A 14351-nucleotide genomic window follows, 5' to 3' on the forward strand; every position below is an offset into this window, starting at 1 on the left:
GTTAAAACACTCATTAGATATATGGATTTCTTTTTTTCCCCTCATATAACTAATTCAAATACAAATCGAGTTTGTAATGTCTCCATCGCGTTTGTCATTCTCATCTGTGAATTGGGCACACTGCAAAACCTCCCAACACAGCTGACAACAGTCAGAGCTGTAGCAGTCATGGGGTGAACAGACTGAATGTGGAGTAGGTCAGCATCAGTTTAAGTTCTGTCCTGCAGAAGAATCACCCAAACCACCACCTTGTCCAAGACTTGTTTTTCAGTCTGATGTCCTTACAGTACTTCCCCCCCAGATTTTAGAGTTGTTCTCTTTAACATACTGGTATGTCCTTTGCCATTTTTAGTTCTCTTTGCTCAGGACTGTATTTAACCCTATGAGTTAATGTCTTTAATAATGGAAGTGTGTTCCCTTTGGAGGCAGCAAACAAATTCAAATACACCTATTTCCTACTGTTTTATACATCTTTCCTGATCCCCAAGTTTTAATACAGAAGCTTTGACAATGTGGCTTCTGCATTTCCATCTTTGAAACAAGGCTAACTGCATGTTTCTATGGTAAGTGTTCACATCTGGAGGGGATTTGTAAATGCCATAAGAATTGTATTCGTCAAACAGAAGTGAGTAAGACCCCTGGTGATGCATGTGGATGTGGCTTTGTGAATATCAGGTGAATAGCACTGATTTACATCGCTTTATAAAGTCTGTGGCATTGTTTGAACTTCAGTTCCAGTACCTTTAATCTTTACTGAAGCCTTCAGGAAAAGAGGACAATTCGTTTTTAGATTCTCCTGTCTATTCATTGTAGAGAGGAAAGCAGTGCCAAGCTGTTGGAAGATGTGTGATATCTGGAAATGATCTGGCAATCCTCTTATCTCCAGCTGATATTTTCTGAACAGAACAACTTTTGGTAAGACCCAGTATGTGCCCTCAGTTTATTGAAGTAAATAAGAGCCTGACACAGAAGCCACTGCTATGTGTCATGCCAGCCCTGTTGTTGGTTCCTCTGGCTCCTAAGGTGATTCACTACTATCCTGAAAAACAGGCAGCCCTGGCACTGCTGGTCACCCTACACTAACATGGGAATGCTTGCTCTGGGGAAGCGCAGCACATACTGCTAAAGGGAAACTAGCTCCTCCTTTTCCTGAAACATGGAAAGACTTGTTTCAAAAGTAACAAAGCTATGACTGCCTTTTTCTCTTTCCCAATGGTTCCAGGGTAAAGCAAACATTCTTACTGCTGTTAAGGGGTTTTTTTAAAAAAATATTATTATATTAACAGAAGATGACAATTATATTCCATTTCTTTTTCCCTAAGGCACTTTTAAACTGTTGAAAGTCTACGGTTTTTTCCCATCTCCTTTTGTTGTACTACAAAATCTACATCATATTCCCCAACAGCTAACTCCACTGCTGCTCCACATCCTCTCTCACACCTGTTTGAACATTACTGTGGTTCAATTTGGTGAGCTGCTCCCTTGGCCTTTTGAACACAAGCTCCAACCATACCAAGAGACACTCAACCCTCTCTTTTACACCCACCTGCTTCACATACATAGCTGCACCTATAACTGCCTGCAGGACACCTTTTCTGCTCAGGCATTTGCCTGAGCAGATCCTCATGCCCTCAGTTTATTTAACCAAAGTAAAGTGAAATTACAGTCAAGATAAGAAATTAATGAAAGAAAGCTTGAAACAACAGAAAAAAATTCTTAACCTCTTGCTGTATATGCAACAAACTCAGTTACAGTCTTCCCTCAGGCTGTGTTCCTAATGATGGAGCAGCATCCCAATTTATACAAGAAAATCAGGGACTTCAGAAGGAGTTTCTAACCTAATTGATCTGGTTGTACAGCACTGCAGGGAGCAGAGACCTGTAGTGTTTAACTGGTGTAGGATCTGATGCTGGTCCCCTGAGGCTTTTGCTGTACACATTGGCTCTCCATTGCAAATCTGGCTTGGCCATGCAGCATAGCCTTTTGCCAAAGGCACACACACAAATGTCACAGCTCTGCAAAGGAAAGGAGCAATTTTTCTCCCTCACCAGCAAGCATGCAGTCACTTCTCAATTATATAATTTTTAATTTCTTGGTCCAATTTTCCTTAGCTTAGTACCAGCAGATAAGATACCTGGAGCTTCGTTTGTCACACATGCATAATTCAGTGCATTTCTCAGATCACAGAATCACAGAAGATGCTGAGTTGGAAAGGACCCATCAAGATCATCGAGTCCAACTCCTGGCCATGACACGAAGAATCACACCATGTGCCTGAGAGCGTTATTCAAAAGCTTCTTGAACCCAGACAGGCTTGGTGCTGTGACCACTTCCTTGGGAAGCCTGTTTCAGTGCTCAGCCTCTTTTGGATGAGAAACTTTTTCCTGATATCCAACCTAAATCTCCCCTGACTCAGCTTCATGGTGTTGATCCTCAAGTCCTGTCCCTGGTCACGAGAGTGAAAAAGTCAGCACTTGCCCTTTTGCTTCCCTTCATGAGGATGTTGAAGACCGCAATGAGGTCTCCCCTCCCAGACTGAACAAACCAAGAAAATGGATAAAACTCACATCCTGGGGAAAGCTGAAGAAAGAGGTCAGATTTTTTTTTAACAGTGTTACTTAGACCAGAACCTAGAAAGACCTTCTTCATCTTATCTTTTTTGATTTGTCTCTTTTTATGCTCTTAATAATGAGGATTCACCTACAGACAAATGTTTTAATGCTTTTGTTAATGACGCACTGGGGGAAGGTTGGTCAAATTTCCTTGATTTTAGCAGGAAACAAAAAATAAAGAACTAAATATGAAAAATATACACTTGCTCTACATATACAACAGGACACAGAAGACTAGTTTAATTCCCAGAGGACACTGATTTCATTTGACTGAAAGGCCACATCATTTTAGCTTTGACAAACTCCTGCTAAGGCAGGAGTCTTGTATGTTAGGGGACAGGAACCACAAGACTGAAAAAATGTAAGACTAGAGATTCATTTCTTGTTTTGCCAAACGGAGCTTTGATACAGACAGCTGATAAGAACAGTTTCTGGAGCTCTTTCTGGTCTGACTAAGGACTCTGAATAGAGCAGCTGTACAAGCAGGTGACAGATTCACCTTTTGCCTATGGAAGGGACCATCAGAAAAGGATTAAGAGGCTTTAAGCCTGTGCCAGCACAGGTGTGTGGTGTGAAGGGCTGGGAGCATGCCATGCTAACCCCATACCTTTGAGCCTGAGTAAGACAAAGAAGGTGACTGGGAAAAGCGCAAGTGGAGAGGAAAATGAAGGCGCTTTGGGCTCCGTTACAAGGCTGACCTTGTGAAGGGTCATCCATGGTGACAAGTCAGAGAGTCAGTCGTGCAGGGCAGGGGAAAAGGATGAGCTGTGTAAGGCACGGAGCAGCGGGAAAGATGTGAGAGCTGTGCAGACTCTTGTCACCCGTGATGAACACACCACAGTGCCGGGAGTGCCCACCACAGACTGTAGGTGTTGCAGCTGCAACACCCTGTTGAGCGGAAAGGTGGGTATCAGTTGGATGGGGACCAACAGGAAACTAAATAAAAGACTGTAACTAGACTGATTGATTAAGTGCAAAGGACAAGAACAACGAGAAACACTTTGGCGGTTTTGCTTCTTCATTCTTTCTCCTCCTCCCTCACCAAAGTGAGTAACTTTGTAATGTAAGAGTCCACCCCTTTAGCTGTCATAACCTGCCTAAAGCTGGTTGACTGCTGGGTGTCCATCCCATACACAGACAGCACTTGCACCCCTCCACGTAGCAAATGTTATGTATTACAAGCCGACACTCCAGCCTGGATATAGCACTAGGGAAAACGCACGCAAGTAGTTGGATTCAGCACCACGTATGTCCTTGCATTAGTGTGGATGTTATTATTCTGTTTCAAATGTATGTGCCTTACGCCTTGGCCCTGTTGACGTCAGGAGCTGTCGCTTCACCCTGTTAAATATTAACTGCTTGGTTTTCCAACGCAGCACCTCAGGTTCTGGGATAAAGCCAAAGCGGGAGCGTGGGGCAGGCTGAGGAGGGCTGGCCCGCTAACTCCGCTCCAGCTTCTCCCTTCTGGGCACGGCGGCCCCTGGGTTCCGGCAGCGGCCGATCCGCTGGCAACCCCCGGCGGGAATCTGGCACCCAGCACCGCCGGACACGCCGACCCCGGGCCGGACACCCCGCCTGACGCAACCCGCGCCCCGCTTTGCCCCACACGAGCGCCGCGAAACCTCCCGCCCTCGTTGCATCACCCGGGCGGGGCGGGGCGGGGGCCCGGCCGCCTTTAAAGCGCCGCGGCGGCCGAGCCGCCCCAGCAGCGCTCCGAGCAGCGCCCGCAGCCGCAGCCCGACATGAAGCGCGACCCGCAGCTCCCCGAGGAGCGCCCGGAGCCGCCGCCACGCCCGCTCCTCTCCCCCTCCTCCTCCTCGCCCTCGGGGCAGGCGGAGGGCGCGGAGCTGGCGGCACCGGTGTGGATCTTCGGGTACGGCTCGCTGGTGTGGAGGCCGGGCTTCGAGTTCACGTCGCGCAAGGTGGGCTTCATCCGCGGGTACAGCCGCCGCTTCTGGCAGGGGGACACCTTCCACCGCGGCAGCGAGAAGATGGTAAGGGGCGGCGGCGGCGGCGGCGGCGGGGGGCGGGCCGGGGCGCCGGGGTCGCGGCTTGGCTCTAACAGCGCTGCCTTTGCTCTGCCCACAGCCCGGCCGGGTGGTGACGCTGCTGGAGGACTGCGGGGTGAGTACCGGGGCCCCGGGAGCTGGCCTGGCCGGGGGGGTGCCCGCGCCACCACCTGGAAAGGTGTGGCGGCAGCCGAGTGCTCTTGAGCCCCGCCGGGATGGCGCGGGGTGGTGCGGTGCGGTCCCCCTCTCTGCTGTCTCATCACTTGTGCGGAGACCCCCCGGAGTAAGGGAGCCTTGATTTGAAACATCAGCAGGCGGCTGGACAGGCCACTGCAGGTACAGCATCCCGTAACCACCCTGCTCCTTCACTTTTAGGCATGCACGTGGGGTGTAGCCTATGAAGTCCGTGGGGAACAAATCGCTGCATCGCTCGAGTATCTCAACATGCGAGAAGCTGTCCTGGGAGGATATGACACCAAGCTGGTGAAGTTCCACCCTCAGGAGAAAGATACAGAGGAACCCATCCTGGCTCTTGTTTACATTGCAACGCCCCAGAACCCTTCTTACCTTGGCCCAGCATCTGAGGAAGACATTGCAGCACAAATCATTGTCTCAAGTGGTTGTGCTGGCCATAACATTGAGTACTTGCTGAGACTGGCAGACTTTATGCGCTACTTCTGTCCTCAAGCAGAGGACAAACATCTCTTCTCCATCGAAGAGGCTCTCGTTTCCATCCTTCCGTGTCTATACTACACAGAGGAGTCTCTAGAAGAAACTGCAAGTGTCCCTCAGAAGACTAAGGGTTGAAATAGGAAATTTTTTTTTGCAGGGCTCAATAGAAGGGCCATAAGGGAGAAGAAAGCAGTGGGGACAATCTTAACTGATGAAATGTACTGGACTGAGTGAACAAAGGGACAATTAGCAAGTAGTTGGGGAGGGAGGAAGTGGAGAGCAAAATGCTTGCTATAGGACTTGCAATTAGTACCTGTTACACTCCTTATCTGTAGCATCACAATAGCCATCACTGCCTTCCAGATGGAGAGCTGGGATCTTCACAGGAACTCTGCTCTGCAAGACTTGCTTCTGGGAATCAAACCTGAGGCATTCATTTTCTTTAGAGAAAGAGGCTCATCTATTCTAAAGTGTTGCACTTTCTCCTTTTTTTCCTTCTTTTTTCTTTGAAGACTAGTTGAGCAGGACTTGACTGGGTTTAAGCAGTATATATGTAATTCTACCTCAGATTGGCAAAAAGCTGTTTGTGTGGTGGTGGAGACTTTGGCAGATTCTGCCAAATAAAATATTTTTTTTTTCCTCTGCCTTGTCCCACCTCCAGTACAGTGACCTGACACTAAATTTTAGAACGTTTGTGCAATATAAAATGAACAGGCCTCTGTGCTCTTGTGGGTCCTACTTACGTTGTGAAGGATCACAGTAATGCACTTATTTTCTAAAATGTCATACTGTATTTATTATGTGTTATATTTCATCTTAGGAGGGGTATCTAAACTACTCACATGCCGCAGTGGTACGCAGCCCACACTCAGCCTTGCATTTGTGCCTTCTAGTTTCAAATCCGTTTTCTGAGGTGCTAAGCCTCCTTTAATGACAAGCTTTTTTCCAGGCTTCACTGTCCTTGTGCTACTCCAGATGTAACTCACTCTGTAAGAAATGCTCCTGCCTGTGTGGGAAGCCTGTGCTGCCTGCAGGAAAGCTGTCAGGATTCAGGAGAGTTTTAACTAGCCCTGTACTGGATAAACCTCTGGTGCTTGAGGATGACGTGGGTTTCTGTAGAATCATTTGAGGGGTTCTAGTTTCATACAGGGGTGTTTCTCTGGCACACTTTCATTTGACTGCAGAGGACCATGACTGAGCATACTTGTAAGTCTGTGAGCTGCTGAAAAGCCCGCCTTGATCACGTTAAGCAGAGGCACTGCTGTGAGCTCAGACTTTTCAGCTTCACATATTAACAGCATGAAAACCCACAGGATTTTGTGAGAAAACTGCTGCTACTGCAACTGCAGCAAAACAGCTCTTGAGAGCTGACCCCTGGGCCTGTTGGCTCCTCCCAAATACCATGTGTTTTTTTTAATTATAAAAAAGGCTAGGGACTGTTTGTATTACTGTGGCTTGTATGCATATGAAGTGGTATGGTGCTGTGCCCAGTAATAAAACAAACTGACAAAGTCAGTCTCGTGTACTTTGGTGTTGGCCTTTTTTTTCTATTTTTTTCTGTTGTGGACTTGGAGTTCAAACTAAGAAGTCTTGGGGTTTGTTGAGGTTTTTTGTTTTGGGGTTTCTTGTTTGTTTTTGGTTGGTTGGTTTGTTTTTGTGTTTTTTTAATGGTGGTTTTGTTTGGTTTTTTTTCAAACAAAGCCTTAACTGCTAACACTGCTGAAGTTCCTAAGGATTTTTTTGTGGTTTTGTTTTGGTCTTTTTGAATCATCATGCTGCTGAGCAGCATGCCTCTGCCAGATCTAGTGGAAGAACCCGATTGACTCTTTTCCTTTGAGAAAAGGGGATTCAGTGACTTTCTCTTTCCAGCTCTTGTTGATTGTGGAGTGCTGGTACTGACAACAGACACAAGCCAGCCTTCCAAACTCTGCAGGGCAGACACAGAAATGTAATTCTTCCTTGGCAGGTCAAAGGATTTTCATTCTGAGTGCAATTTGGCACTGCTGTTTCCAAGAAGTAATAGTGGACAGACAAGAAACTGCAGCTGCAGCCAGATCTGCTGGCTCCAGTAAGGGAGTGAGTTGTTTTTCTTCTGCCTTGTGCCCCACGTGGTGTGTACAGGGGTAATGTGCACATTCCCACTCCTCTAGTTACCAACTCCCTCAGCACCTGCAGATCACTGTTCCTACCAGTATAACCTGCCTCAAGACTTGAGTGATGGAGTCAAAACTAATGGAAACAACTGAATATACCACTAATTGAAGGCAGTTGCATGTTTCAGGGAAAACAGACTAGAGAAAAGTATGCTTTCACTGTCGTGTGAAGGCTCTTACTTCAGCTGAGCAGCTGCACCATGGGGGCTGGGGTATCTTCCAGCTGGAAAATCAAAAGGTTAAAAATTGAACTTACCTACTACAAGGTACTGTACTAGTACACTCACTAGTACAAGGCTGGGGTAGATTCCAGAATAACTCCAGAGGAAACAAAACCATCTTACACACCTTTCAAATCTTCACAGGCACAAAGGTGCCACTGACAGGAATTAATATCAGATGTGCACTGAGCACCCTGCATTGCCATTGCCCTTGCCTTGTCCTGCCTAGCCTCGTGGCCCCATGATCTTCCACGTCTGGTAACAGACAAGCAGTGAATGCCTGAGAGCAATGCAGCTGCACAAGGAATGTTCCTTTGGTGGCTCTTTCTTCTTCCCTGAAAAGCTTCACTGTTTTAAGCACAGGTACATTACTCCACTGAACTACCATTTTCTTCCCAAGGAGTTCTTTGTAGTGGGCTTCCAAAAACAGGACCCCATTTTCTCATCAGAAGTGGTGAGTATGGCAGCTTGCTGCTGTCACCCTGCACTACATCTCCAAGTCAGACACTGAGGTAATGAGGTAACTTCTTTCTCCCATGGCTTTTACTGTGTCCTGTGAGTCTGGGAACTGGTCATGTTTGAGTGAGTTGATGAATTTAAAAGGTTAAAATGCCAGATTTGAACCTTGGCCATGTGAGTGAGGAGAGATAGCACCCTGCAACATTTGCTGCATGCCCAGACCTTGTACTGCTACACAGAAGTGGGGGCTGCTTGCCTCTGATGAGCCAGGTGGGGAGGAATATAATTGCTGCCTGGAGGCAGTCACTTGGGAGTGCCAGGTAAATGGTAACACACAAGGACAGTGTCCTACCCCAGATCTATTTCACTACAGGTTTCCTCTCCCCATGCCATGACTTGCCAGCCCAAGAGAAGCAACTGGCTGTGGGTGCAGTTCCAGCTTCCGGCAGCACTGCCACTGACAACTGGCCTGGGAAAAAACACTCGCCATTGTCAGAGGGTGGGACAACCAGTGCTGCCAGGCACTTCTGGAGATGCTTCCCTATTCAGCGGCTTCCTCATGCATGCTCTGACTTCACTATGACAAACTTGTGCCTATCAGGTCACCTCACATTAGAAACCAGTTGCAATGGAAACACATTTACAGGCACTATCTATTGCATATTTCCAAGTCTAAAACCAGCACAATTAATATGATTTCAGTTCCTTCTTCAGCCTTTTCCATTTTCCTCCCCAGCAGTTCCCACACAGTCTTGGAACATGGGCCTGAGTCACCATTTCCTTGAGTACATTAAGACAGGACCTACCCAGCTGCTTCGAAGTGTCACAGGCCAACTAAATAAAGTAGATGACAACAGTTAATCCAGACCCAGCCTTCATATGTTAAAGCACTCCTGAGGGCAAACAGTCCTTAAAAGGCAGGGGAAAGGATAAGCAAACTCAGTAATGTTAAAGGACTCAGAGAAGGCCAAACCAAGAGGAAAAAGCTCTGGTTTTTAGATGCTACAGTGTCATCACAGTTTCAAGTGTCCAGAACAGAGGAGACCACACAGGTAAATGTGATTCCAGCTTTAGTAAAAATGTAGTTTAAATATAGCATCTCCAAGGTGTGAACTTACCTGTGCTTCATGTACTTCTCCAGATCAGAAAATTAGTGAGACCAAACTTGTATTTGTGGCTGATGACAATAAATACATGCAATGTGGCAAGGGAAGGAGATGGTAGGAGAGGGGAGAGGAGAGGGAACAGACCAGTTTCCTCAAATGGGTGTGAAAGAAGCCAATGGCTTGGTCAAGTCTACCTGGGGAAAATGTACATTTGAGTATCCCAAAGGTGTGGCCAGCACAAACTTTGAAGGCTACTGAGGAGCCAGCCCAGGATCTCAGTCCCAGGAAGAACTGAAGGGGGAAGGTGGAACTTTTGCATGCATGCCCACAGGCTTGAGAGGCTCCCTGGGGCTCTGCCATGTGTGACAGGGAGAGTCTCGCAGGTGGCCTGCCAGTCACGGGGAATGGCACATGCTGGACTTAGCATCTGTTACAGGAACCGCAGCTGGTTGTACATAGCACATGTTATTCCATATGTGTCAGCTTGCTGCTCAAGAGACAGGCTGAAATATGGATTTAATTACCTACAGATGTTTCACAGGCAGAGGAATAGCAATAGATAAAACCCCAGAGAAGGTTTATCACTGCTCCAGGTTGGCCCCTGCAAGCCAGGCAAGCGAGAGCGGCCGGGGCTCTGTGTGACGGAGCCTGCAGAGGCTGTGCTGGCTGGCACTGGCCTTGCAGCAGAGACACTTGGTGTGCACTGAACACAGGGGGGGGTATGTCCAGAAACCACATCTGGCTTGGTAACAGCCTCTTCTTCTGCTCCTGCTACCAGGAAAGCTTGGAGGGAGAAGGCAGAGGAAAGAAAGAAGGTCTATCAGGTGTACAGCTGCACCAAGACCAGGGAGATAGACTTGGCATGAAGTATCTAGACACTGTCACCTGTGTGCTTTGACACTTCTCCATGTAACACATTCCAGACAGTTCAACGCCAGAAAGGGGGCACAGCTGACATGGCCCAAAACCTGGGAGTCACTCTAGGGCTGAGACTTTAAATCAGGTTTTATCACATTCAGTGCAGTAATTTCAGCCCAAAGGCAGAAGGGAAAACAAATGAGCAGAATTTGGATGGTAGTTGTTCCCCAAGTCAGACTTCTTTCTCACTTTGATGCTGCCAGTTTTCATGACAGGGCCCAGATTTCAGCAGCACCAAATGCAATTGTTTTTTAGAACTCAAGGACTGATGCAGCATAAAAAAGTGCAGTCCCAGTGCAGGACTGAGCAATGATGTGCCACCAGCACTCAGGCCAGCTCAGTACAGAATCAGTCCCTGTGCATAGGAGGAACAGGAAGGGATTAACAAAACTGATTTACAGTCAGGCTGTGGAAAAACTACACTTGCGGCAAAACTATCTGCTGCTCAAAGTCCTTAGGAATTTCTTCCTAAGGCAACTACTAGTTGCCTTGCCTTAGGTGAAACCTCCCTGATTTATATGCTGTATTAAAATTACGAGAGAAGCCCCTTGTGGCTTTGAAGGAGCCTTGGGCCCTGGAGGGGAGAGAGGGCGGAAGGAAGTGGGCATTCCGGGCAGCACTGGGGAAGCTCTACATGCTTTGTTTACAAACCCTGTACACTTTTTGTTTGGCTTTTGGATGTGTTTTATCCCTTCTCAACTCCCTTTTCATCTCATCGTAGTGCCAGCCACACTGACGAGTGTTTATGCTTGTGAATTCCTGAAGCACAGCCAGTACCTTGAACTCTAGAGAATGAGACTGAAATAACGTAAAAGGTCAGGGAAGTTCAAAGACAGAGGTGCTGTTTTCCTAGCTGGGGACACCACACTGTTCCCAGACCACGCTGGGCTGCTCTGGGAACACAAGAACAAAGACTTCTCTCTTATGTCCTCCTGTTTACGCTGTTTTTTTGCCTCCCTCACCTCACTGTTTTAAAAAGACTCATTTCCATGAAGCTTCAATTAAAACCACCAGGGATCAATTTGGCCTAAGCCTGACAACTGAAGAAACACGCGATAGCTACCATCACTTAAAACTCCTGTCACCAAAGGAAAGGGGAAGTTTTTATCCCACTACCCCAATCCTGCTCAATCACATAGCAGGAGCAAGGCCCAGAGTGTTGCTTTGTCCACAAGCAGGTATCAGCTATTGAGGCACCTGGAAACCTCTAACAGTTTCACTCACGGAAAGGCAACTCAGAGGGTGACTTTGGGAGAGTTTGGAGAGGAGAGGTTTCATGTACCCTTGCTGGTTAGCAAGCCTGACCTTCAGAAACATGATGAACACACACCTGAGCTGGCTGGGCACGTGCTGGCTACGTGCAGCTCACCTGTGCCCTGCAAGCAGAGAGCTCTGGCGCACCTGCCCACACTCGGCACTTCCAGCGGCGCGTCTCCGCAGACCGGGCCATCCAGCCATGTGCACACACCATGTGCTCATTGGCACGGCACCACACCCGCCCCACTGCCCTCATTCACAGCCGAGGGCAGGCTAGGGAATGGCGTGAGCACTGGGTTTCACTACTTTCTGGCCTCAGCTGTCTGCTTTGCCTTAAACCGAGGCTGTGGACTGAGGGATAGCGACAGCACAGACAATATGGAAGTCATTTCACAGACACACATCCAGCCCACTTACAGCAATTTTAACCTCATCTACAAACGAACCGCCTGGGGGGCAACCACAGCCAGCTTGCTGATATTAAACTCTGTCTACACAAAGCATATGTGACATTCGAAAACATTTAGAAAACAAACTTTCAAAAGCAGCTTTTTATCCCCTCCTCGTCTAGACGGCATAGCGGCCTTGCCAAACTCCGAGTCGGCACGGAGGAAGCTCATGATGCTGTGGCAGGGAGCAGCGCTGCCTGGGCCCTGGGGCTGGCAGGACAGGCAGGAGCTGCCCACCTCTGGCCAGTGCTGCCGCGTGGGCTTCCATGTGTCACAGCACCAAGTGACAGCCAGCGCCGCAAGGGACCTCCCAGGACTGCAGCTGGTGACTTTGTTGGATGTGCTGGAGGTGCACAGGGGTGGGGGATCCTGTTACAGACAGCTGGGGTCAGCAGCTCTGTCCTCAGAGCTTCTACTGGTGTCATGGGCTGAAATCTCTCACTTATTCTTGTTTTCCAGTGAAGTACTCATTTCTTTAAGTAAAATTGAGCCTAAAGTACATTTCAAGCAGCTAGCAGGTTCTTTGATTATATATACGTTCATTTTAGATTATGCATACATTCATTCGTTGGTCTGCTTTATAGGAGTGTGTTTTACTTCAAGTTGCTTCTCTCCACAAACACACAATCCCATTTTTAGAGAGGAAAGGTGCAGGAGTGCCCAGCTCCCCACAGCTATGGCAGATGCTGCTTTTCATCTTTCCTTTGACAGCAACTGTTAAGAGACTCAATTACCTCTGGACACGTTAGGCAGGAGCCAGATGAAAGTTTCTCTTGCTGCTGCAAAGCACAGTGGATTCTTGCAGCATTTCTGTCTCTAAACTACATATATATTGAATCTATTCCTGGGAATACATCCTATAATTTGAGGGCAGCTGAGCTCAGGACTGAGGGAAAAAGTAACTGTGGGACTCGGCTTATTCAGAGTAAGTATCCACTATTTTTTCCCCAGAGGATTGCTGCCTCATTTCATTTGATGGGAGGATGTTAAAAATAAGCAGCAGATCAGTTTTTTTTCTCTTGTATGGTCCTGTATTTGTTTATGCCTTGATGCACACAAATGCTGGGGGACTGTTCCACACTTTGACTTTTCTCTGGCAAATCACTATAGCAACATCTGCCTATCACTGTGGCACCGTGGTAAGCTTAAATTCCTCTTCATGAGACCTTTGTGAAGAGGTGTAATTTCTGTTGTACAGATGGGGAGCTGAGACATCAAGAATAAGATTTCAGAAGCGTACAGTGACTTTCAAAGCACACTGTGAAATACTGAGGGATGATGTTTTTCAGAGTAGTCGGAACTGTACATTGGGTGTTCAGTGATACCATACTGGAAAAGAGATAGTGTGTGCTCCTGTAATCAGCACTACATCCTGAGGCAAACATGCAAGAGTCATCAATCCATATTTTCATGGATACTCTTAATGTTTGCGGTTGTTCAGTGAGGATGTGTGTTGCAAGTTTAGCGATTTGCTCTCAGTACTCTTAAACTTTCACATAGCAAAGCAACTAAAATTTAGGCTCAGCAGAGAAACATTTTTATATAGCTTGGGGTGCTTTTGCTTTATAGGCATCACTCAAATTTGTTGCAGTATCTCAAGCTCTTTTACCTGTTAACAGTTCCAAACTTCTCACTTGCGTTAATTCCTGTAACATCTCAAACATGAGATCTGGTCTAAATAAAAAATTTAAACAGCATTACTTTTCCCATATGCTATCAATTATATCACTGCAAGGCAGAGCTGGGCTTCTCTAATCTGTCTGTGAATACTCTACCAAACCAGTTCTCATTCAGTATTTAGTTACTTGATTCCAGACAGACACAATGATACAAAGGACAGCAAACTGCAGTGAAACCAAATTACATTAATTATACAATATATACCCCTGATTGCATATGCTAACAGCAAGTTATCAAAGCCAGGGAAGCTGCAAAGCTCATGACTGGTTGTTTCAAAATAATATAAAGCACTTCAAAGCAGCCAATAAAAGGAATTATCAGGACTTCCAGTCCCAAGTCAACACTGTTTTAGAAACCTCCTTGTGCATCACAGATTCAGCATCACAATGTCAGTAAGCTTCCAGTTAGTCAATTGAAATTGATCTGAGTGTCAAATTACTAAAATAGTAAGAAAAAAATAATTCGTGTGCTAACCAGATTAAATAAATATCTCAATAAAATTATGCCTTCAAGTTAGTTACAGTAATTTCTTCCAAACTCTGAACATGCAGAGAATGATGAAAAACTGCAGTCATCTGGACAAACAGACATTATGAAGCCGAATTACTGTGTCAGGGGCCCTTGAAATCCAGAGACCGGAATGTCCCATTATGTACCTTTAGAGCTATTTCAAGATCCTCTTCAACAAAAATGGTGCCCCTGCCCATGGCAGGGGGTTTGGAACTAGAAGATCTTCAACCAAAACCATTCTATAGTTCTATGAAATACCATAGTACTATGATTGTAAATAAGATTAAATCAAAGAAAAATCTAGA

The 14351-nt window shown here is 46.7% G+C and overlaps 1 protein-coding gene across 1 annotated transcript; it reads left to right on the forward strand.

The window, feature by feature from the left end:
• The first annotated feature begins 4302 nt into the window (after positions 1–4302).
• Positions 4303–6818, forward strand: CHAC1 (ChaC glutathione specific gamma-glutamylcyclotransferase 1). The gene is made up of 3 exons (XM_058829205.1): positions 4303–4606; positions 4701–4736; positions 4997–6818. Exons 1-3 carry the CDS (start codon positions 4355–4357, stop codon positions 5426–5428), a joined length of 720 nt encoding a protein of 239 aa, XP_058685188.1. The 5' UTR covers positions 4303–4354; the 3' UTR covers positions 5429–6818.
• The last annotated feature ends 7533 nt before the right edge of the window (positions 6819–14351 follow it).

Source organism: Poecile atricapillus, chromosome 1, assembly GCF_030490865.1.
Source record: "Poecile atricapillus isolate bPoeAtr1 chromosome 1, bPoeAtr1.hap1, whole genome shotgun sequence".
Classification (NCBI taxonomy): domain Eukaryota; kingdom Metazoa; phylum Chordata; class Aves; order Passeriformes; family Paridae; genus Poecile; species Poecile atricapillus.